The following is a 25,668-nucleotide window of genomic DNA, read 5'->3' on the forward strand; positions in this document are numbered from 1 at the left end:
TTAAGAATTGGGCCTATCTATTTAGTTGACACAAATCAAAATGGTCAGCTTATAAACAAGTTGCCCTTAAAAGAATGGCCCATTTGCTAAATTTGATTTTGAAATCCCATTTATATAGGAATCATGTCCATAGATCTAAATTCATATTCCCTAAGGTGATGTTCGGTTTCCAAGATAAAATAATACCAAGATACAATCTAGGATTGAGTTATGAGATTATTTTAGTCATAAGGGGTTAACTATGACTAATTATCCCATAATTAACCATCTAGGATTGAGTTGTGGGGTTGAATCTCATGAACCAAACACACTATAAATTTAATCTCGAATACAATCTTGCAAACCGAATACCCCCTAATACTACAAATTGTTTGAGTAGAATTTGTGTATCAATACTTACAATATGCTACTATACACATCATTGAATTTTAAAATTTATATTTTAAATAAGATTAATTAGTTTATGATGTTTCATATTAGCTTCATTTTGGTTTTTAGTTTCTAGGTTTATGATTTATTATTTTACCATTGGGGATTTATAGTAGTGGGCTGGAACATATTTTATTTGTCCTTTCCACGATAGATTGGTAATTTATTAACCGCAAATTGAATTTAATTAAATTAAATTATACTACTATAAGCTCTAGATAGAGAAAAGTGGAAATTTTGAAACCATGTGATATATCCTAACCACCCAACAACGTACCAAATCTGTGTGCATGACTTCGCTTCATATGCTGCAAAACTACTCCATATGTATATAGTTTTTTTAATATTAAATTATATTCTGTTAATAGAATAATATTCAATTATTCATTAGTGCAATTTGATTAACTACATCACCCCAATGAATCAGTAATTCTATTAGACACTACATAACAAAAATAACATAAAATAATAATGGGATTTAACAATAGCAATGATTAACATAGAGTTTACTTATGAAAAATGTAGTACTAGCAAATTAAGCATGCTAATAGAATTGAAGTTACATTAAATACTATCATACACAAGATAATTTCACCTAAGTACAAGATAGATATGAATACAGTATTCTCCGTCTCAAGGAAAATGACCCATTTCTTGGGCAGCATTAGCTTTTATGCAATTTTAATTTGTATGTTAACTGAAAAGAATAAAGTAAATGAGAGGGAATAAAGTAGATAAAATCAAGTACTATAACATATGAATGTTTAAATTAAATGTATAACATAATTATGGATGTTTAAATTAAATGTATAACATAATTATGGATGTTTAAATTAAATGTATGAGTATAACATAATTATGGAGTAATAAGTATGAGGGACCACTAAATAATGCACGGTACTAATTAAGACATTCATATGCATAAGCTTGAAATTATGTTTTTCAGTCGCTCATTGGTTTGACTCTTTATTTTCAAAGCAAAAAGTACCCACAGTTTAATGCGCGCAAATATCATATATATATATAAAAAAAATTAATTCCATTTAAAGAATAGATTTCTTGCACTCAATCATCATAGTAAAATATTGAAAGTAGAAAATTGTCCTCCTTAGTATTTAATGTCTATATTAAACGTACCTCGGCTCCACCCATGTCATTTCTAGTGGGGGACAAGCAAGTTTTGAACTACACATGTAATAATTCAATCCTTGTATTAATTGACAAGAACATTTACACGATGTATAAAAACCAAAACGAAAAAGTTACAAGTTTCGTCATTCTGGCCTAATCCTATTACATATAATCCCCGTGTCTCGTTGCGTCAGTCCTGACAAAACGAAGCACGAGAGACGACTACATTGCGCTAGCTATTATAGTTTACTCAAGATTTTATGAGGCTGCAATCTTCTCAAAGAGGCCTAATCTATTATCGGCCAATTTGGACTTATAAGCTGATTTCTTGTATTCAAACCATGTAAATTCCTTATACAAGCTGTCTTCTTCATCCTGCATTAATGATGCTAATGGAGCTATCGTTTCACTCAATGGTGGTCCTCCAAAATAAATCATTGATAGCCTCGATTTTGAACCGTTGGCCACCACTCTATGCTTTACGCTCTTAAATCTCCCGTTAGTCATCACCTGCACCCATACACATCATAAATAAATAAATAAATAAATAATGGACGGTGCAAAACATATTTTTTTTTGTTTTCTATATTTCCCCTTTAATGTGGAGGTATCTATCAATTCGGTATGAATTTTGATAAAAAGGTGTTTGATGTGATTCACGCCATAAAGACGGTGTTTTTTATGGAGCATTGAAAATATATTTTATTGAAAAAAGTTGGTGAATAATGAGTTTCATATTAATATAGTTTACTAAAATATCATAAATACAAGTATGTAGAGAGAAAGTAGAAAATAACTTTTTTTTATTAAGAAAATGAGTGACTAATAATTTTTATGACTGCTAAAAAAGGAAAATAACGTGAAATAATTTCATTGAGAAACGTGTGCATGAAGATGTTGGTAATTAGTCAAACCTTGGAAGCCTCGCATCATTAGCTAAAAAGTTAATAATAATATTTAATTAATGTTAAATTCTAGCAAGGTACAGTCACGTGGCTGCGTGACTGTGCCACGTGTACACGTATTCAGACACGACTCTTCATTTCGTGGTTGACCAATTCAAATTCCGTTTGAAAAAGTCAAAGACTAAAATTAGAGAGAAAAAGAAGAAACCAGCCACATTAATAATAAAAAAAACAGAGCGAATATTTGATTAGGTGCGTGAAATTAGTTAGTTGTACCTGCAATGAGTCGCCCACATTAATGAAGAAGGAGTTCTGGTCGGCCGGAACGGGAATCCACCGCCCGTCTTTGAGCGAGATTTGGAGGCCGGAGATGTTGTTCGATCGCAAAACGGAGATGATCTGAGGGTCAGTATGCTCCCCGAATCCAATCAAATTCCGGCCGTTGGATTCGGGGAAGTCCGGGCACGGAGGGTAGTGATTCACCCTGAAAACAGAGTCGCTCTGTTCATCCATCAGCAGCTTGCTGAACGCTTCTCTGTCATCAATCCTCAGCCCCTCCGCCAGCATTTCCAGAATCTCGCACGCCATCTTCTTCACCGCCGCGATGTACTCATTCACCAGACACCTGTAGTGGCGAACGTAGAAAAAATTAGAAGATTAAAATTTAAAAAAAATGAGACTATTTTTTATGGATGGTTAAAAAAAATACCGAAATTTGTCAGCGGCGTGGCCGAAGATGGAGGATAGTTTGTGGTAATCGGAGTGGGAGTTGGTGGTGAGGAGGAGGTATTCGAGCCAGCCGACGTCGCCGTTGAGGCCGATTTTTTTGTCGCCGTAGCCGAAGGGGTCGGGGGGGCCGGCCTGTGCCTTGACGGAGGGGGGGAGGGAGAAGAAGCGGACGGCTTCGGACTCGAGGGCGCGGATGAGGTGGGCGGGGACGCCGTGGTTGATGATTTTGAAGAAGCCGAAGTCCTGGCAGGCTCGGACGAGCTGGGATTTGGGGTCGGGTTTGGAGAGGTCGATGAGGGGGATGCCGCCCAGCAATGCGGCGCAGCTGTTGGCATTGGATAACTGTTCGATTGCCGGTTTGGAATGGACTACCATTGCTGTTTTCAGAGATTCTTTGCTTTGATGAGGTGATGAGATGAGGAGGTGAGTGTGTTGAATTTGAATAGATTTGATGTGGGAGGGCTTTGCTATTTATAGCCAGTTTTTGAGGGTGGGGGGGGGGGGGGGGGGTCAGGAGGGGGTTGGGGGCTGAGATGCGGTGAGAGAAAGTTTGTGGGATTAATTATGGTGTAATAAAATATACTCCCTCCATCCCACAAGAATATTCAATATTTTCTTTTTATTTTGTCCCATAATAATATTCGTCTGTGAATTTCTAGCTGTAATAAATACACGATTTTGTTGATAAAATTGTTGGGAAGAATTGCAAATAAATCTGAATTTTTAACTAGGGGTGTGATCAATTGCTAACTCACCCCTTAATTACTAACTACAACTAATTTAATACCATAACATATGAAACATCTAATGATCTATAAATTGCCATATGTAAATTCATTTATATTTTTTTATTATTAAAAACTCTAAATTTAGGGTTTTAGATCAAAATGTCAACACACTGAATTGAATATATCAACACCATATTTTGAATATGTCAACATAGTTTCATATTGACATTTTACATGTATTAAGTTGACATATTTTGTTAGTTATATTGACATTATCTGCTTGACAAAAAATACGAAAATTCATTAAAAAAATTCAGATTTTGATCTCGAAACATATGCAATTGAGATCTCGTTGGAATCCTTATTAAATTATCTTTAATTTGATATATGTTTGTGAAAAAATAATTTAAATTGAGATAGTTATGATCATTTAAAGTTTAGAGATATTTTTCAAAAATTAGTTACAACTAATTTGTTGTGAATTGACCTTAATACCATTATTAACGTTTTTTCTTGATCATATTGATATTCCGGGGCTGATAATCTAGACCCTTGATTTGAATATCTAATGGTTATTATTTAATTATAGTTAACAATTAAGTATTGAGTTAGTAATATAACACTCCCCTTTTCGACTAATATTAAAAAATTAGCTACAACTAATTTGTTGTGAATTAACCTTAATACCATTATTGATGTTTTTTATTGATCGTATTGATATTCCGGAGTTGATAATCTAGACCCTTGATTTGAATATCTAATGACTATTATTTAATTATAGTTAACAATTAAGTATTGAGCTAACAATATTACACTCCCCTTTTCAACTAATATTAAAGTTGCAAGAATAATTAAAATTTGACAAAACTTTGTAATTTTATCTGATAGTACTAGTTTTTATGTTTTGTATAAAGAAGATTGTGTTAGTAGTTGATTATTATGTTTTTGACCTTTCGATGGTTGGGATTGGGAAGTTGGTTTAGAAAGGATAAATATCAACGGTGGGAATATGGAATATATTCAGTGAATTACTACTTTTGGGCAGTACTAGCTCTACAGAAGTTAATGTTAGATATGATCTCATCCATACCGCCCAAAGTGTTAGATATTGAAATTTGAAATACTACTTGTTTACAAAGTGTTAATAATCAGGTCGAATTTGTGAAAATGGGGTTGGAGAAGCATTTTTTGGCATGTAAATTAAGAAATTAGTGTTGTTTGTTTAGTAAATTAAATTAAGATAATACACATAAGAAAGATAAAATAGGAAAGATAAGAAAGTACTCCATAAAATAAGAGAAATGGTATAAATGATTATACTCAATCAATGATTAAGTAAATTATCCATTTAATCGATCAAGTAGTAGTACAAGATATAAAGCCAACTGATTTTCTATTACATATATATCATAACTAACTAATCTTGCTTTTCAGCTTACGGAATTTTTTATTTTTTGTTTCTCTTTCCATTATCCTACGTTTTACATGTACTATTTCCCATGGCCGTCCCGACAAAATCAGAAGGCCTGTGCAAAAATCTAAAATGAGGCCTACTACTATAGAAAAAAAGACAATGCATTTTAAAGTTATATGATAATTAAAGAAATATACCATTTCGAACCTCGATTGCATAGTCTTTACTTGAACAACATCATTCTTTTGGTATTCTTTGAAATGAAATCTTCGACGATGTTCTCATATGCAATCTTCTCCAGCATCTCACTCTCGAGTGCGATTATGGCCAAATCATTCAGTCTATCTTGTGTCATTGTAGAACGCAAATATGACTTCAAAAAATAGTCACGGTGCTAGAAAAAGGTCTGGGCGTTGCTATACAAGAGAAATAGCTTTGTTGGGCTGAAAAAATAGGAATACATGTATATGAGCTGAAATATTTCAGAGGCCCCTGAAAATTGGGGGCCCTGTGCGGTCGCACAGGCCGCACGGGCCAAGGGACGGGCCTGCTATTTCCATATGTTTTTGTTTTGTGTAAATTTATAAACAAATAAAGTAAAGGCACTATGCTTGTGTTTTTTCTCTTTAGTCTCTACACTTTAATTATTATCTCCGCTATTAAAAAAGAATGTAAAAGCGTAATATTCTAGGCACAACGACAGGTTGACATTTGCAACGGTGGAAGTCGAGGCTTATAGGCTCGTCCAACACGACTCCATGAACGTTAATCTTCACCGTTGGAATCACATACTCCCGCGTTGTGTGATTGACTCTCTCTATAATTTAGTTCTCTATTTTTGAATCGATTCCCAACCCAAAGTATAAATTTTAAAAGTTCGATCGAATGCAATTATTCAAGCTTGAATTATTAATTGGGAATCAAAGACAACATATATTCGCGTCAACAGTCACTGATTGACGAACACAATCAACACTCAAAAGAAAAAAAAATGGAATAAAATATAAAAATATATTTAAAATTATCTATTTAATTAGCACACATGAGAATCTTAGAGTTGAACGACGGTTTGGATAATAGATTTAATTTTCGATGTCTCCGATGAATGGAACAGAAACCGACCAAATCTATTTTCCATGATTGCCCAAATTTGATAACAATTCATTTTTGGAGTTTGTCAACCTATTTATCCGATGCCACTCCTCTATTTGGTATAACAATCCATGTGCTAACTATACCCAACTTGATCGCCTTGTCACAAATTCATTATTCTATCTTCACTTTTTTTTTCTAGTTCACACTTAATTAAATTCCGAAGTTAATGTTAAATTTTGTTTTGTCTTAAAATTGTTTAAATTTAATTTTAAAATCAAATTCTTTTACATTATTTTTGCAACCATCGCGCTGGTCCAGTCCAGTCTTATCCATTTATAAGCAAAACCAAACATGCATAGAACTATCATAAATACATATTCCACCATTACTATTTACGATAAATACTTTATCGGTGAAATAAGTGGAGTATTAAAGATATCCTCGTGATTTGTTTTAATTTGGCTAACTACAATTAAAAATCAAGTCTAAGTTTGGGAACAAACTTAATCTATAAAATATAAGTGACATTAAAAATTAAAATATTTGCTTAAAATTACTCGCTCCACCGTTAAATCAAAGATTCAAATCACATAGTAATTTTTACTAGCATATTAACAAATCTTGTCTTAAAAGTTTAGAAAAAATACTAAGTACTATACATGAGGAGTTCATACAATCAAATAAATATACTTTTCTTTACTGCCTACAATGTTTAAATATTTATGTCAAACATAATTGAAAATATTACGAACTTATCGAAATATACTCTCCCCACGACACAAAAGCGGCTGGTCGACTTAGCAACATTAACTTTTATTAAATAATAACCGCAGAACTAAAATATCTGTTATAATGAAAACGATATAAGAAAGAAGAAATGGATGTTTGCATCTCTCTCTAGTCATATGTTGCATACTAATATTAAAGAGTCTATCAAAATAGATGCATTTATGGTATAACTGCATTTCTCCATTTCATACACTAATAGCATGTTTTTGCATTGTAATCGTATTAAAATTAAGAAAGGGATGGTGCATTACTTAATTAGGTGCTTGTACATCACTAATCTAAGCAGACATATAAATTTTATTTTGTGAAATCAGCTTCTTGTACTTTAATTTGTATACCCTCCATATGATTCTTTCGGCATGAGATTTTAAAAGATAGTACTAATACTTAATAAATTAAATAGAAAACATAATAAAGTAAAAGAAGTTATAAATATAAATAAATGATTCAATTAATTCAAACACTTAAAAAAATAATATGCTTCTTTTAACATAAAACACAAAGAATATTAAAGATATTATGTAAAACAATACTATATTCGTTCACTTAATAGTCTTAATATTGAATAACACAGTATGTATCAATTGGCTTAATGATAGAGTGATAAACGTATGAGGCTAAAAGCCTCTAATTCGAGAATACTTGAACATGATTTTTAAATTATGTTCATTTTCATACTAAAAATAACAAATAAAGTAAAATAATGGTTGGAGAGACGCCGACAGTAATAGCGCCAAAATTAATTAAAATTAAAATATATAATGAAATAAGAGAGACTTTGAGTATTGAAAATATCAAGTGCTATCCTTTTCTTATTTTTTGGTTTTAATTAATACTAATAATAATAGTATATGAAGTTTCTTTTACTCACACGAGTAGAATTGCACTTGCCACGAGGGTGGATCTAAGCTGACCACTAAAAGTAGTCATTAATGCCGTGGGCCCATAAGGCTGATCAGTGGGCCCGCCGGCCTTTTTAGCCCATCTGTGGGTCTATCTAGTTAGTCTAATTCCACAAATCTCTCTCACATCTCTTTCTATATTATGGTTACAATTTAATACTTGTGGGATTTTATGCAATTCTATTTAGTGCTAAGTGGAAAAAGTAAAGTATGAGAAAATAATTAAAATGGAGATAAAAATCTTTTTATTTTTAATAATTATTACTATTTTAATTGGGATAAATAAAAAAAAAAAAAGAGAGTGAATTATTTTTAGTGGGTAGAGGAAGAAGTAGTAGTACTACAATTCTTTTGAATTAATGATACCCTGCAACCGCAACTTTACAATTCTTTTGAATTAATGATACCCTGCTACCGCAACTTTTATATGCTGATAAATTTATACAGCCTATAAATCATGGTACAAAACATAAGACAGAGTTGTACTACAAAATATAATATTTTTACTTTATTTATATAATTTTTATTTTAATTATCACAATGTTATTATATATAAATAAAGTTAAAATAATTACTTCCTCCGTTCCATAACAAGAGTCACTTGTTATTTCGGGCTGTTTTCACAATAACAGTCGTATTTTTCACTTTTACCATAACTTGTGAGTAAGTCGCACGTTTCACTAACTTATTTCAGTCACATTTTATTATAAAATCAATATAAAAAATTGGGTTTCATATTTCACTAACTTTTCTAAACCACTATTCTTTATATTTCTTAAACTTCATGCACACATCAAATATGACTCTTTGTAGAACTGATGGAGTAAATAATGTAAAAACAGGGAAGAAAAATACTACCTCCGTCCAAAAAAAATAGACTAATTAAAAATACTACCTCCGTCCAAAAAAAATAGACTAATTTTGAAACATGAAATAGTAGTAAGCATTTGATTTCATAATTAGGCGGTCCAAGTCGGCGTTGAATTGATTATATTATTATTAAAATTAGGCATATTGAGTTCACAAATTGTTCTACGTCTTCTGCGTGGTGGGTGAACACGTGTTTAAGACTAGTGTCTGTGACGTGGCAGAAATAGATTCGTATAGATTGATGTCGGCGACTAACTGGAAAAGTGGGTCCCACCATGGTAGGCCCTTCGGGATTAATACCGCCTTTTTGGTTTAATCAGGATAGGTCGGCCCAAGCCCACCACGTTTTTCATTTATCATTTCCTTCATTACACCTCTTATTTCTCTTTTTAATAAAGAAATAATACTCCGTTCATTATTATATATAACAATTTAATTTAACATGAATTTTAAAATTTTAGTTAACTGACAGTATAACAATTTAGTTGAATATAGAATTAATAATATAGGATATTTCACTGTGAATATTTTTAAATAATAAAATGAGATATTTAGTGATGGACATCTATACTAATTTGAGATCCATAAATTTCTTAATATATGCGCCGTTCCCTTTTTATTTCACGTTGATTTGAATTATCCGGAGTTAACACATTGATGTTATCATGGTAAACTATACATATGCATTTATTGATGACTTATCATAACTCGTAATAGGCTTTGGTGAATCTAACAAGTTGTGATATAAGTACGAGGATTCATGGATAATATTTTGAAGTGTACTACTAATTAGTGTTTTATTTTGAATTCTATTTAATTTTTTATAGAACTTTGAATTTTTATGTTACTTTTGCTTTATGTTACTCGTATACTGTTAGCTCATTATTTTCGACTTGAGCGTTTTGTAGTACGTAAAAAAGTATTTTTTAAAAAATTATACTCCCTCCGTCCCATAAGAGTATACATTTTTTTGTTGAGCACAAATTTTAGTGCATAATTGGTAAAGTAAGAGAGATACATAAAGAAAAATTAATTATAGTATTGTAAGTGAAAAAATGAGTCCCGCCGAGTAGAAAGATTAGAGCTTCCAAAATTAGAAATTATATTATCTTGTGGGACGGACTAAAAATGAAGAATGTATATTTTGTGGAATGGGGGAGTATATTAGAAGTTATACACTATATTAGTACATCATAATATACTGTTTTATTAATATATTTTCAAAACATGTACTTTGTTTAAAGACAATCGTTTAAATAACCTGAAAAGACATAATCTGTATGCCATTCCTAATAAATGAAGATGAATTAGTAGGCGTTTATATTAATTAGATGTCTCCATTTTAAAGCACTAAATAAGCTAAGTTTCTGTTAGGGGGGATTCTCGTTATATATGCTAGTGAGATTAGGATTTTGTACCACAAATGTCATTTTCAAAGTATTACAATTAAAATTCGATAGTTAATTGTGGAAAAGGATAGATGGTATGGAGAAGGTTGCTTTTTGGTCTAAATTCAAGAATTGAACCAATAATTGGTGAGGCATAGGCATAGTTCCTACATTTGTGGCAGGATATGGATGGATGATGAGCCATTTTAAATGGTTTCACTTTGAAAGCTACTTCTCATTAGGGCTAGATAAGGAGGTGTCACTCTTTCATACTACACAATATGGCCACTCCTTTACCCATCTCCTTCAATTATGTATAATATCACTTCATATCATATAAAATACAGTTTAAGTAGGTCTTAAAATTAGAGGTTGTTATTATCCACAAATGGGATTTAGCCAGAAAATATGGTATGCCTTTAAATGTATATTTCGTCGTTCATCAATCTCTAGGAGTGCATCTACACCCAAAGTCGAAAAAATGGATTTAAATAAAAATATTTTAAACAGGCAGTGAGTGCTCCTCTCTTGACCTTGAATAGAATCTTCTATACTTAATTATTTTTATATTTGTACAATACAGTATTTTGGTCAAAAAGAGGAACTTTGCCAGTCAATTTTCTGAGTTTCTGCGTGGATTCCCTGTCAATTTAAAGCATGAATCTAGACTCGTACGTTGACCCTCAATTCATAAATACATTGATAGTAGGGAGTACTACTGCTTAGTCCCCCATCCACTAGTCTCATTTCTTAGTGTTACGGAATTTAAAAAATATTAAGAAAAGCTTGTGAAATAAATTAATGGAATATGAATTTTATTTCATTTGTATATATTTCCTCCGTTCTCTCATAACTGAGGTGAAACTTTTTGGCACGGAGTTTAAAAAAAGAATGTTGAGTGTGTTAAATAAATAGATAAAAAAGTAAGAAAGAGAAAAATGTAAAGAGAATAATGTAAAAAGTGAATAAAGTAGAGAGAATAAAGTAAGAGAGAGTAAGTAAGGAAGAGAAAAAAAGTTACTACATATGGAAATGACTCAACTAGGAGGGAACTTCCCGAAACGAAAAAATGACTCAACTATGAGGAACGGGGAGAGTATTAGTTTTAAATGAAATATGAGTGGAATGTGGGACCCTATTACCATTAATAGTAAAAATGAAACGGGGCTCCTATCTGTGAACGGCTAAAATGAAAAAAACGGAACTCCTATTCACAGATGGATGGAGTATTTTATATCTCTCAGTCCCAAGATGATCCATTCTTTGACGACATAAGATTTTATACAGTTTTATTTTATATGTTAGATGGATAGACAAATATGAGAGAGAATAAGATATACATAAAAGAATTTATATTTTTGGTAATAGATAATCTTGGATGAGACGAACTAAAAAAGAAATTGCATCATTTTTAATGTAACAAAAGGAGTATAACATTCATTGTATTGTGTGGTTTTACTCTTTTAATACTAGTAATTGATTGTATGTTGCTACTTTTCAGTGTATAGTTTCAGTGTAATAATGTGTGGTCATGTCCCGGACTTTATACGGTGCGATCTAATAAATGATTTTTTTAGAGATCATTATTCCAATTTTCGATCTATCAGTAGTACTCCATCCGTTGCTTGTTAATAAAGACATTTCTTTTCGATACGAAATTTAAGAATATAGTGTGTTAAATGGATGGTGAATAAAGTATGAGAGATGATAAAGTAAGAGAGATGAAGAGTGAATAAAGTAAAAGTAATAGTTACTTTTTGCCAAATATGTAAATGACTCAATTATCTTGGAACTTTCCGAAATAGAAAATGACTCTGTTAACATGGAACGGATGGAGTACTGGTTAAGACTTCAAGATTTTATTTTAGGCATAATGAATACAAATTTATGAACTAAGTATAGAAAATAAAAATATACTGTAGATAATTAAAAAGAGAATAAAATAAAATAAAATAAAAAACTTAAATTAACATTTGAAGAGAGAATTCAATAAAAAAAATTATTAAATTGATTTCTGCCATAAATTAATACGAATTGCTAAATACAACGTAGAAAGTGTAAGTTGGATTGAGTATATTAAGTTAGTAAAATAGTAGTAATTAATTTGGACTATAAGCCTAATTTTGTAACACTTGACGACGTGCACTCTGAGAGGTACAATTTCTTCGGTGATTAATCTTATCGATATTTATCTTAAGTTTTCTTTTTAAATTTAGAGAGAATAAACGATGTTACTCTTTTTTTGTATAAAAATACGAGTGATGATGAAAAATGCATTAATCGTGGACTATAGATATTTCGGAAAGGTGGACGAAATTAATTGAGACGCTTTTGCGGAATATAATTGTTGAGGAGAAATAAAAAGATTTGCATATACATTGAATCAAGATATACAACGTTGGAGGAAAATACTTTATTTTCCATATCAATAATGTTTGCTATTATTATAGATTGATAAACCAATAAAGGAATATAAATGTAGAAATGGGGGTCCGTGTCGAAAAATGAGCCGAATTTCTAGTAGTGATATAGTAAAAAATAACTCACACATCTACTTATTGAGTTTCAAATCAAGAGCATCATGAGACGAAATTGAATAACTTCTAGTGAATGTTGATGTATTTGCGTTCGTGATTGGGATCATGATTACAATATTTAAGTTAATCATAAGTAGATGGTACAAAAAAACTTTGATAGTGGCTTTTATCGACTCTTTTTTCTTGCGTTTCAATATGTATGGAGTTAGGTTAATGTAAAAATTACTTTAATATTCAATTCTTTATGCAACTTTAGAGCATCCGCAGCGGTGGCGGTTGGCGCCACCGCCGTCCGTGCCAGCGGCAAGGCGAAGGACCGCCACCGCTGCAACCGCGCCGCTGGCACGGCGCTGCTCGATGTATCGAGCACGTCCGTGCCAGCGGACGCACACGTGGCGGTCTCCGATTCGCCAACGGCATAGCCGTTGGTTTCAAACAATTTTTTATTTTTTTTAAAAAAAAATCGGATTTTTATTAAAAAAATCGATAAAAAAAAAAAAATATTTCACTTCCCCAAAAAATTATATCCGTTTATAACCGTTTTTCCCCACTTTTTAATTTTTTTTTAATTTTTTTACCCCAAAAATACACACTTTCATCTATAAATACCCCTAATTTCACTCCAAAAAATTCACACTTTCACTACACAATTCTCATCATCAATCTCTCATATCCATTTTCATCTTCCTCTCACACCCTACAACACCACTATGTCCGGTAACGACGACAACCCAAGTGGCTCTCACGGTTGGAACCCCGAATGGTTCGGTTCGCAACCGTTTCATAGTCCGGAAACGGAATATTCGGCCCCTCCTCTCACCCAAGATTCGGGCGTTCCGAGTGGCTACCGGCCATACCCAATCGACGATCAAGGTGCCTCCGATGGGCGCTACGGGTGGACACCGGAGCCTAGGCCTCGCGCCCCTTCCCAAATGCCGAATCCTCCATCTCGCGCCGGTGTCCGCACACCGTACTCACCGGCGGAGATGGAAAGATTGTTCAAGGCGTACTTGGAAATCTCCGAAGATGCGGTGGTTGGAACGAACCAATCCGGCGATCACTTTTGGTGGCGCGTCTCTAGCCGGTACAATGCACACCGGCCGCCGGGAACGATCGAGCGCAACGAGAGTATGGTGCGCAACTGCATCGGCCGAGCCAACGAAGAAATTGGCAAGTTCAACGGCTATTTCATCCAGGAGTCCCGGAATGCCGGGAGCGGCCGAAGCGAGGTCGACATCATCACCGCCTCGCTGAGCACCTACCAATCCATGAACGGTAAGTCGTTCAAATATCTTAACGTTTGGCATGAGACGCGGACGCACCCGAAGTATAAGGGAGGCATAACATCCTCCTCTAGCGGCTCCTCCAAACGCTCACGGTCGGCATCCCTATCCGACGCCGGCGAAGAAGTGGCTAGCCAACTCGCCGAAGCTAACTTGGGTAGCCCCGATGCCCAACCAAGCGGTTCCCGACGCCGACCGCAAGGTAGGAAGAAGGCGGCGGCCGAACGACGTCGCGCCGCGACTCCATCTGCCCCTGCTCCCGAACCCGCACCCTATGTTCCACCTCCACCCCCGAACAACTCGTTGTGGGCCCTTTTGGCCCAACTCAATATGGCCGATAGGTCAACTATGACCCCCACGCAACTTCAAACGCACGAGTCCATGATATTGGGTCTCCAAAAACAATTGGGGTTGGTGCCGCCGGATGCGTAGTCTTCCTCGGGTTATATTAGCCAATAATTATGTAATTTTTAATTTTTAGGAGTTTAATTATGTAATTTTTAATTTTTAGTATTTTAATTATGTAATTTTTAATTTTTAGGATTTTAATTATGTCTTTTTATTTTATTTGTAATTTGTTATTTTTATTGTGGTTTTTTTAATGAATTTTAGTATTATGAAAATGTTTTTGTGTAATTGAATTTTATATTAATTGTGCTCGTCCTTGCGGAAGAGCACAGTTGTGGGTGTTGTGCTCTTGCCAGAGAGCAGGCATGAATAGTACCGCCCGGGCCCACAACCGTGCCGCTGGTAAGAGCACGGTTGTGGATGCTCTTAGCCATTTATTCCTCCAACATTTATCCAGATAAAGATGAAGCATGTTCAGAGAACCCATTTATATCTGTTGGGTCCCCGGTGGTGCACACCCGAACTCCAAATTAGTATGATATTGTCCGCTTTGAGCAAAGCCCTCACAGTTTTGCTCCCTAAAAGGCCTCATACTAATAGAGTTGGAGTAGCTCATTTATATGCTTGCAACTATTGTTCATTCTCTAACGTGGGATATGATTTGCTTCATCACAATGTCAATTACGTTAATTCACTTGAGCTTCAAGTCAGTCCTATAAGTTTTTAAAATTTTCCGATTGGGATAAACTAGATTAATGTTTTTTTACTTTTTGGCTACTCTAACTTTTATCTTTTGGTGTCAATGCTCTACAAGAATGATCGAATTACGAGAAAATTATTAAAAAAAAACACTAGCTAGCTTCTTCAAAACCCTAGTCTGATATTCTAAAATTATTGTTATAAAAAATAATTTCCATACCATTCATATGAGGTATACCAAACCTAAACAACTTAAAAGGCAGATAGAAACATTACGATTGTATTTTTTTTTTTGCAAAAAATAATCGCCTCTCAAATGACCTTCGATGGCCAAAATCTGTCACGCTGTGTTGAATTCAATTCACCTTCCCGTTTTGTAATTCCCTTGCGATTTTTTCTTATAATTTCGTATTTGTGATTTTTTAGCTTCATCAACTAGAAATGCATAGTATTCGGACCAATATCCCATGGTTTCTAAATTGAATTGGGAATATAAGAATTTAACCAATTAGAATTCGACATGCAAATTTGTAATATACGACTTCTATTTGGCACATGAAATTAGTGAAGGTGCAACTTGCAAAATGCAAAATGCAAATCAAAGTTGAAGACTGAATCTTGGTCCAGTTTCAATGGTGACAGACACATATATCAAATTGAAGTGATGTATATTCACCAAGTTCGGTATCATTCTTTAACATTTCCACTAATTAAAATATACAGGATATATCTCATAAAAAAATTTAATACCCTTCATAAAAACACAACAAAGGCCAAGCTAATTAACAATTAAACAGTGTCACACATTTTTTTGTGGCAATCACCATATCTTCGTTAGTTATACATCGTTTTAGATCCCACGTTATTTGTCGTTAAATTGAAATAAGCAACATTTCGAATTTGATTATTACCATGAAATTAGAATAATCAAAATCATTCAAAGACAAAACATAAAAAACTTAGACTAGGTGAGACTAGGGGGTTGCCAGCTACATCACATGACACTTACCAACTTTAATCTTCCAAGCCACTAACTCAACACTTTATTTTCTTCTTTTTTTTACCTTTAATTTCTTTTTATGTCTTACTTTGATAACGATTTTGATAAACAAGCATACCAAAAAAAATATATAATTCAATTAATTAGTGGCACATATATGGTTAATCTATTTCATGCAATCCTTATTTAAAGTTCAATTTATTTAGCAAAAATTGTCACCCTTTGGTGAAAACCTTACAATTAAGGAAAAGATTCGCAAGTTGAACGAGATATTATGATAGAAATGATTCTTATTTAGAGTACCCACATTTGATTGAGATGAGAAGATAAGATGTGTGTCCCATCTAAGATATAATATCATCCAAATATTGGAGGATATGTGATAGAAATGATCCCTCCTTTTATGCTTATCTACCCAACGCTGATCTACATGTTTGTACTTTGATGAGATGAAATTAATGAGTTCAACAACTACTATTATATTACACAGTTTAAGTGTTGATTTTCTAATGGTTGAGATTGCAGTTATTCCACTAGGATAAATGGTAGCTTTCGGATAAGCCTACCACATAATTTAATTTTGAAAAGTAATGGAACTTTGTGTACTACCACAAATTTTACTACCGTAATAGACCCATTAAAATTTTTTTACTCCACTATTATAGTTTAGACCTATAATTAATTGGCATTATTGATAATTTAGGATACTATTTTTTGGGTTTAGGATTTAAAATATAAAGTAATCCGAATGGGTCTTGGGCCAAACGGGCCACTCTCAGGCTCAGCCCAACAAGCTTATTCTTTATTTAGAAGTTAAATAAGGTAGATGGGCCTATCTGGCCCAAAAAATACTAGCCCAAGATCTAAAAAAACACAAAAACACTTAAATCACCATACAATTAAAAAAAACACAAGACAAGATAATCACCATCTCCCATCCATCAAACCATTCATATACACACTCTCAAAATCCATTATTTGCATATACTCCCTAATCATGATAAAATCTTCAACTTCTCCAGGAATCAAACCACAGAAGCAATAGCACCTTCCTCAACATCGAACCTAAACCAAATCTCATTGACTCTGTTCTTGAACTCAAACGGCGAATTATACTGCGCCACGATGTAGTGCGAGGCGCTGTCCCCTGCATGGCTCCTCTCGATGGCGTCCGACCACACAGTCCCGGCTACAGAGGCGTACAGCGCGGCGGCTTCGACTCCGACGTCCTCGTCCTTGACGAAGCCGCTGAACTGCCGGACGGCGACGTAGGTGAGCCCCCATTTCTGGAGCCAGAGGGTTTCGCTGGATGGCGCGGTGGGCTGGTTGGCTTTGGGGACGAAGAAGCTGACGACGAAGGAGGAAGCGCAGAAAGGTCCGTCGCTGGGTTTGACCTCGATGATCACCGGCGCCGTCATTTCTATCTTCTCGTGGTTGCTGTTCTTGCCTTGGATGTAGTCGAATAGCCTATGTATCAAGTAGTAGAAAATATTGGTTCTAAGGCCTAAAAGATTAATCATCAAACTAAACTAACACTCATAGATTTTATTTATTTTATGAACCTCCTAATATATTTCATATGGCAAATTGTCGTAGAAATGAAGTTTGGTCAAATTCTAATGGGCGCACAATTTTAAAATCAATCAGACTAACTATGAGGTTTGGAGCACCTAATATGGTACTCGGAAATCATACAAGAAATGAAAATTATAAATGATACTCCATCTGTCCGTGAATAGGAGTCCCGTTTTTCCATTTTAATCCGTCCATGAATAAGAGTCCTGGTTCACTTTTATCATAAATGGTAATAGTGTCTCATCTTCCACTAACTCATTTAACTCACATTTCATTTAAAACTAATATATACAAGTGGAACCCCTATTCCACTAACTTTTTTCCAGTCACTTTTCTTAACATTTTTTAAAACTCATGCCGCCCATAAATGAGGCTCTTAACAGCGGACGGAGAGAGTATTTATTGTCTATTCATAAACATCACCAATATATTACACTTATGCGACCGTATTTTTCGCTATAAAATAATTGTAAATAACTTCAAACTAAATTATTTTCCTACTGATTTTTTGTTTGCGAAGACAACCAGAATTAGACCAAAATAAACTAAATTTCCATTAATTAAATATTTTTTATTAGACAATATCTCAATTAACATTCATAGGATTAATGATTGAATCTATTTATCAATTTTATCTTCAACTTGTAATAAGTATATCAGTTAATACTCCAAACATCATAATTTACCAAGTAATTTAATCAACTATTAAAATATAATTTACATTGAAATTCAAATAATACAAATTAAAAAGATACAAATAAAATTGACAAGTTAAAAAAAATGAGGTGCAAAAAGTAAAACAGTGAAATAAAAAAAAGCTCACTGGTAGAAGGCAACACTGCCGGCGTGAACCAAGGAGATATCATCGATAGGTTGAGTGGAAATCCACATGCTAGAATTATAACGCCGGATTTCGAACCCTTCCCCGCTTCCGACGACGTCGTAGGTTGGGCACTCGATGCGCTCGCATTGCGCCGGGACCACTCCTACCCCGCCGCCGGCGACGGACCGGAATAGAAACGCACTCACAAGAAAACACAACTCGAAAAGAACCAAAGCTACGCCCATCTTTAGCTCCTTCAATTCAATTTCTGGAATTTGTGCAGTGAAAATCTGAATCCATTTATTTGGATTTTGGGATTTTGGCGAGGTTTTCTTCGCTGGTGTGAATGCTGCCACGTATAATGTGAAGGCTTATCGGAAAAACTGGTGGCCCAAATTATATCAAGTTTTATTCTAAATTGAAGATATTGTTTTTGGCTTATTGTCGAGAATATAAGAGAGCTGTAAATTGAGCTTGAGCCCACCCAACCCAGCCCAAGCAATTGGGTCTAGGTTCAGCTTCAGAAAGCAATTGGGCCGGGCCTTCCTATCAACACAATGTAATTTCATTTTTTGTTATCTATAGTACTATATGGACTATATAATTAACGAAATCATTATTCTTTATATAGCACAAATAAGAAAAATGTAAATGAATGAATCAAGAAACCAATAACTTAGATCATATCAATACGTCATCACTGAAGAAGCTAGTATTTTGCGGTCATTAAATATTGAATGCTGAAATATATGCCAAAATGCTCAATCTTTTTACTATTATCAAAGTGTTGGCAATTGAAAATACAAAAATACTCCTTCCGTCCCACAATAGGAGTCACTCTCATTGTGGGCACGGGTTTGAAGAAATGTAAAGAATAGTGGGTTGGAAAAGTTAGTGAAATATGAGATCTATTTTTTATATTGGTTTTATAATAAAATGTGAGTGAAGTGAGTTAATGGAATGTGAGATCTACTTACCATTTATAGTAAAAAAAAGAAGTGTGATTCTTATTGTGAGACAGATCAAAATGACAAAGTGTGACTCTTATTGTGGAACATAGGGAGTATAACATAACTACCTCACATCCCTTCCTTTACAAAGAGAATTGAAATCAATATATAAGTACATGGGCCTCTCTCCTATAACCAATTGGTTTTAGAATGGAACACGTGAATTTTTATCACAAAGTTCAATCCTTAATTTCTTTAATCATTGGTTAGAATCACGAGAATTTGTATAAATTTATAAATTTAGTGAATTGTTAATAATTGGGTTGATTCGAATTGGAACATATAAAAAAGTTGGATACAAATGTGCATCACTTTAAGAGTAAGTATTGTAACTGAAACTATAAGATGCTGATTTGATTTGGAATATATTAATCCGAAACCCAAATGCATGCATGCAGTGAAAAAATTGGAGCAAAGAAATTGCATTTATTAAATTCAAAGTCTTTATTTGATTGAGACTCCAAAAGTCGAAAGAATTGTGTAGTGAGGAGTAGTATTATTACATTTTGTTGGTTACAAACCGATATCAAAAGGAAATAGGAGTATTACATTTATTAATGCTTATTTATTCAATCTTTGAGGTTGTGATGATGTTTGAAGATAGAAGTGGATTCTCCGATCACCGGAGCTTGAGAACTTAGATGTGAGCCTTTCGATTTCACCACTTCACTTGTGTTGTGAATTTCTTCCTCGACATGCAAGTCCTCGTCGATGGTCAGCACCACCGTCGGTGTCCCGTGCGGTCCCGGCACGATGTCTTCGTGGACGCGCACGTGTTCCTCGATTTTCACGTTGTGGGTTTCTCGGACAATCTTCTTCTGTCTCTTCTTGATGAAGCAGAAGAGAACGGCTGCCACGAATGCAAGAAAGAACACTCCACCGATGGAAAGAAACACGACGATGACTACGGTGGAATTGTCAGGCGGAAGTGGTGGCGAGATGGGATGCGGCGGTAGCGGAGAGAATGTGTGAGGCGATGGCGGCGAAATGGGATGTGGCGGTGGTGGCGGCGGCGGAAGTGGGAGTTTTGGTGGTGGAGGAGGGCTTGGAGAGTGGTGCGGAGGTGGTGGTGGTGGTGCAAATTTGGGAGGAGACGGAGAGTTGTGCGGCGGGGGGGAATAGGGAACGGCGGAGCCAAATGTGGTGGGAAATATGGGAAGAATTGGGCGTTTTGGGGTTGGGCCATGGGGATGTTGGAACTAGTTAAATATGTGGATTTGTTTGTGATGAGATGTGATTGATTGTGAGTTTTATGTATTTGTAGTTGTGGAAATGGGTGTTGTGACTTTGTGAGGGAGTTTTGTTTATGCTTAGGCTTCTAAGTTTTCTCTAACTTTGCTCCGAGGCTACGTAGCTTGTGCATTCAAATTCACTCCTACATTATAAATTCACAATTGCATGTTAGTATGATCCACATATGACCATATTATGGATTTATAATTATTACTCTGTATTATTTACTAACATTTGGGAATCTTGAACCATTTAACTAATCATATGTTCTTTATCTATATATGCATTGGACAATGGAGTCCCATTATTCACAAATATAATATTAAAGACCGAACTAGACACCAAATTAAGGTCCTTCATTTTCTTAATCTTGTGGTTATGATTAATTTACAATTAATTTAATATTTTATTCAATAAAACCTTTTTTTAATTTTTTAATTTTTTTTATTTTTATTCAATAAAAACTTGATGTTAGTGTTATTTTTCGCATTCATTACATACCGAATTTACTTCAACTGAAAGATAATTATGTCATAACACATTATAAAGTAATAAACTAATGGAATGAAGTAATAGCATGACTGAATGAAGTAATATGTTCATTACTACTGCTTGACGTAACACAGTTAACATTGTATTTAAATAAAATGACATATTTATTTCATTACTAACGTTCATTTGGTTCATTATTTATTGAATATAGTTCATTACTACCACTTAACGTTTAACACTAAAATTTGTTGTATCATTAATGTATTTCAATAACATGCCAAAATTACTTCATAACATACGTTCATTTAGTTCATTATTTAGTGAATATAATTCATTATTTACTCCAATAAGTTTTTTATTGAATAAAAAAATTAAAATAAAAAAAAATTAAAAATAAATTTTTTTATTGAATAAAATTTTAAATTAATTGTAAATTAATCCTAACCACAAGATTAAGAAAATGGAGAGCCCTAATTTGGTCTCTAGTTCGGTCTTTAAGAATTGTTCGACATTGATCATAACCCATAGACAATGTCCCATATATATACTACTACAATATAAAAGTAGAACTCAAATTCCACTAATTTAGTAAATATTAAATACTAGTATATTCTAGTATTGCATTATACTCATATTTTATTATAGAATTAGACTATATAAAAGTAGGATCCAAATTTCACGTTTTATTACTCATTTTTTTTATATATTTCATGACATGACGGACAATTCACACAAAAGATAAACAAAACAAAATAGAAAGGAAAAAAAAAGCTAACATATATATCTCGAAACACACACTTTAATTCATTTTACCTTAGCAAATGGACCTGTACAAAATAGAGGAAAAGCTAACCAATATCTCGAAACCCACGAAAATATATCGCTGCCCAATCTTTTATGATCTTTAAAATTGGGCCCAACTCAGTATCTACTCCTTGGTGATGCTGGCCCATTTATCCTCCTACGTTGCAGCCCAATTCGTCGTCGAGGCCCTCACTTCCTGCCTAACACACAGATATGGTGATATCTTTTATCCAATAAAATAATGTAAAAACACGTTCAACAACCAGGGAATCATGTATTTAATGTATCGATGTGCTCATGATAATATTCTTAATTATGTGTGCCAGATTTCCTATTTTTAATATTGAATTAAATCAGGCATGTTGGAGTAAATATATATCCTCTTGTGGTCTAGAACGTGGCTATGCCTGGATATTTGTGTTTAAAAGTTATAAACTCGTCTTACATTACTTTATACATATTATATATTGGTGGTGGTCGGTTTCCAAGATAAAATAATACTAATATATAATATAGGATTAAGTTATGAGATTATTTTAGTTATAAAGGGTTAGCTATGACTAATTATCTCATGATTATCCATCTAGGATTGAGTTGTGGGATTGAATCTCTTGAACCAAAGACACTACAAATTTAATCTCGGATACAATCTTGCAAATCGAACACCCCCATTATATTTATCTTAAAATTTAATCCTCTATCAGACTAAATTAGTTTTATTTTACTGTATTTATTATTTTTCAGTTTCTTAGACTTGATTTTTATCGTTTAGTTGTCCACTTCATCACAATAATGCACATACGTGCCACTATTACTTTTCGTGACCAAAATTGTATGGAATTGGATCCCCCATTAAGGAGGGGTGCTGAACAAGGATGTTGTTCTTCACACCCATTATTTTATCCATCCAACAAAATTATTATTTTTTAATAAAATAATGGGGTGTGAGGAACAACATCTCATGGGGGCTGTGCACCCCTCCACAACAGGGATGCCAACCCAAGTTGTACACGTGTGCGCTAGCTTAACATGGTACTATAATTTGCTCAAACAAATCATCTTGTGACATTTGTGAATTTTTGAAACTTTGTGGGGCAAAACTTCCTGAAATTTACAAACAATTTATAATCCTTAATTTAACTATGTAATTATTTTATTAAACGTTCAGCGTTCTAGTGAAAAAAAATTACAGTCTCATATATGGTGATTTATTACTTTTTGAGTAGTGAAACAATTCGTAGATAAAAGACGTACTAGCTTCAAATATAAAGTTTATTGATTTAAAAGAATATCTTTACTAATCAATCTTTGCTCGATTAATATATTTGTGGTAGGCCCAACTTTTCATAAATGAATTCTTTCTTTAAATTCAACTACCACGTTAGAATTTGCTAGTTTATTTAAAGTAGGACAGATAATAGTACCATCCTTTTAATAGTAGCTTCAATTAGTCTATGCATACAACGGTAATTATTTGAAGACAGCCTGGCAAGAGCTCAATTAATGTATGATTATCTGGTCAAATTGTCGTGAATCACGTGTGTTACAACTTCAAATGCATTTCTTGTTCGTGTAATGAAGTGTTTAATCTTCATATGAATGCTATTATTAAAGGATATCCCTATTTTGCAGATGACATAGGATGTCTATTGCGAAAAAATGTAAGAGTGAGGGAAATTATGAAGAAAACTAATTCAATTATGAAGAAATTCGATATGCATTAACTACAATTATGATGGCTACGTCATAAAAGTAATAATAAGATAAAAAAGACTTGCACATTAAGCATCAGTAGTGGGACGCCCTAACGTGTGCCCTAAAGCCCGCCCTATATACTGTCACGTCAGCATTTTATCCTCCTACCCTTTCACCTGCAGTGGGGCGCCCTATAGGTTTTACTATTGGTTTGTTAATTAGTTTAAATGTTTTCAAATATATAAATGCAAACTAATTGTATAAATGCAAACTAATTATAGGGTACTTGATCCGCTTCTTTCTGGCGGCAGAGGCGACGGCGGCGCGGCGGGGCGAGTTGGAGACGACTCCATGTCAGACAGACAGTACGAATCCGTACTGAATTCGGGATCGTACTGCGTGTCGGGGTCGAACGACCGATATTCGTCAGGTTGTGTACCCGGCCAACGTGCACCACCTCCAAACATCAGACTATTGAGACTTGAGTAATCACTAGAATCCATTTTCTAGTGTAAATTGAGAGTGAAAATGTGAATGAAAATGTTACAAATGAAGGTGGGATAGGGGGTATTTATATAAATGATTTTTTCGAATTAAAAAAAAAAACAAAAATGCGTTGCATCATCAGCGTCATCGTCCGCGTCGCCATCAGTGGGCGGACAATGGCGCAGACGATGCCCTATCGTCCGCGCTTCCTCCGCGGACTATTTGTCGGGCGAGGACGACGCATCGTCCATCGTCCGCGCACCCACAGTGGCGGACGATGGCGCGCCCGAGGCATCGGACGACCTATCGTCCGCCCCAATGGTGCCCTAATCATAGATTTGAGGGCAAATGGTCTTCAGAACTATTTCATACAGGATATAATTTTTCATTGTGTAGATCTCTAAAACGTGAATTTTCTTACTTATGAAACTTAAAAAGTGCAAACCTCATTTTTAAAAAAATAATTATAAAATTCACTCTTATATTTAAATAATTGACGGATCAAACGGTAGTATGGGGGATGAATATGATCATAATAATACCCTCCATTAGTATAGCATAAATACAAAAAAGTTTAACTAAAACACTATTTGTATCTGTATAAAGCGCGGGTGCTAAAATATTTAATTTAAATGTATATTTATCTATTTTTCTTTCAATTTGTGTAAGTAGAAAGAAGACGTAGAGGCTGTTAAATTTATAGATATTCCTTTCCACTTTGCATATTTAAAAGTTATAGGAGTAATAAAGCTGGGATAAAAGAGTGCAACCTTAAGAGCATCCGCAGCGGTGGCGGTTGGCCCCACCGCCGTCCGTGCCAGCGGCAAGGCGAAGGACCGCCACCGCTGCAACCGCGCCGCTGGCACGGCGCTGCTCGATGTATCGAGCACGTCCGTGCCAGCGGACGCACACGTGGCGGTCTCTGATTCGCCAACGGCATAGCCGTTGGTTTCAAACATTTTTTTAATTTTTTTTTTTAAAAAATCGGATTTTTATTAAAAAAATCGATAAAAAAAAAAAAATTTCACTTCCCCAAAAAAATATATCCGTTTATAACCGTTTTTTCCCCACTTTTTAATTTTTTTTTTTATTTTTTTTACCCCAAAAATACACACTTTCATCTATAAATACCCCCAATTTCACTCCAAAAAATTCACACTTTCACTACACAATTCTCATCATCAATCTCTCATATCCATTTTCATCTTCCTCTCACACCCTACAACACCACTATGTCCGGTAACGACGACAACCCAAGCGGCTCTCACGGTTGGAACCCCGAATAGTTCGGTTCGCAACCGTT

The 25,668-nt window shown here is 34.2% G+C and overlaps 3 protein-coding genes across 3 annotated transcripts; all 3 read right to left on the reverse strand.

Moving 5' to 3' along the window:
• Window positions 1-1,621: 1,621 nt before the first annotated feature.
• Window positions 1,622-3,642, reverse strand: LOC121769129 (gibberellin 2-beta-dioxygenase 1-like). Its single transcript, XM_042165828.1, has 3 exons — window positions 3,175-3,642; window positions 2,742-3,090; window positions 1,622-2,070 (listed from the first exon to the last, which is right to left on the reverse strand). The coding sequence occupies exons 1-3, from the start codon at window positions 3,567-3,569 to the stop codon at window positions 1,819-1,821; spliced, it is 996 nt and encodes a 331-aa protein (XP_042021762.1). The 5' UTR covers window positions 3,570-3,642; the 3' UTR covers window positions 1,622-1,818.
• A 13,469-nt stretch (window positions 3,643-17,111) lies between these two features.
• On the reverse strand, window positions 17,112-19,011 carry LOC121769225 (heme-binding protein 2-like). The gene is made up of 2 exons (XM_042165963.1): window positions 18,646-19,011; window positions 17,112-17,714 (listed from the first exon to the last, which is right to left on the reverse strand). The coding sequence occupies exons 1-2, from the start codon at window positions 18,888-18,890 to the stop codon at window positions 17,273-17,275; spliced, it is 687 nt and encodes a 228-aa protein (XP_042021897.1). The 5' UTR covers window positions 18,891-19,011; the 3' UTR covers window positions 17,112-17,272.
• Window positions 19,012-20,131: 1,120 nt separating this feature from the next.
• Window positions 20,132-22,856, reverse strand: LOC121768624 (protein TRACHEARY ELEMENT DIFFERENTIATION-RELATED 7A-like). Its single transcript, XM_042165152.1, has 3 exons — window positions 22,832-22,856; window positions 22,194-22,207; window positions 20,132-20,854 (listed from the first exon to the last, which is right to left on the reverse strand). The coding sequence occupies exons 1-3, from the start codon at window positions 22,854-22,856 to the stop codon at window positions 20,225-20,227; spliced, it is 669 nt and encodes a 222-aa protein (XP_042021086.1). The 3' UTR covers window positions 20,132-20,224.
• Between the last annotated feature and the right edge of the window lie 2,812 nt (window positions 22,857-25,668).

The sequence above is a fragment of the Salvia splendens genome, chromosome 15 (genome assembly GCF_004379255.2).
Source record: "Salvia splendens isolate huo1 chromosome 15, SspV2, whole genome shotgun sequence".
In the NCBI taxonomy this organism is placed as follows: Eukaryota; Viridiplantae; Streptophyta; class Magnoliopsida; order Lamiales; family Lamiaceae; genus Salvia; species Salvia splendens.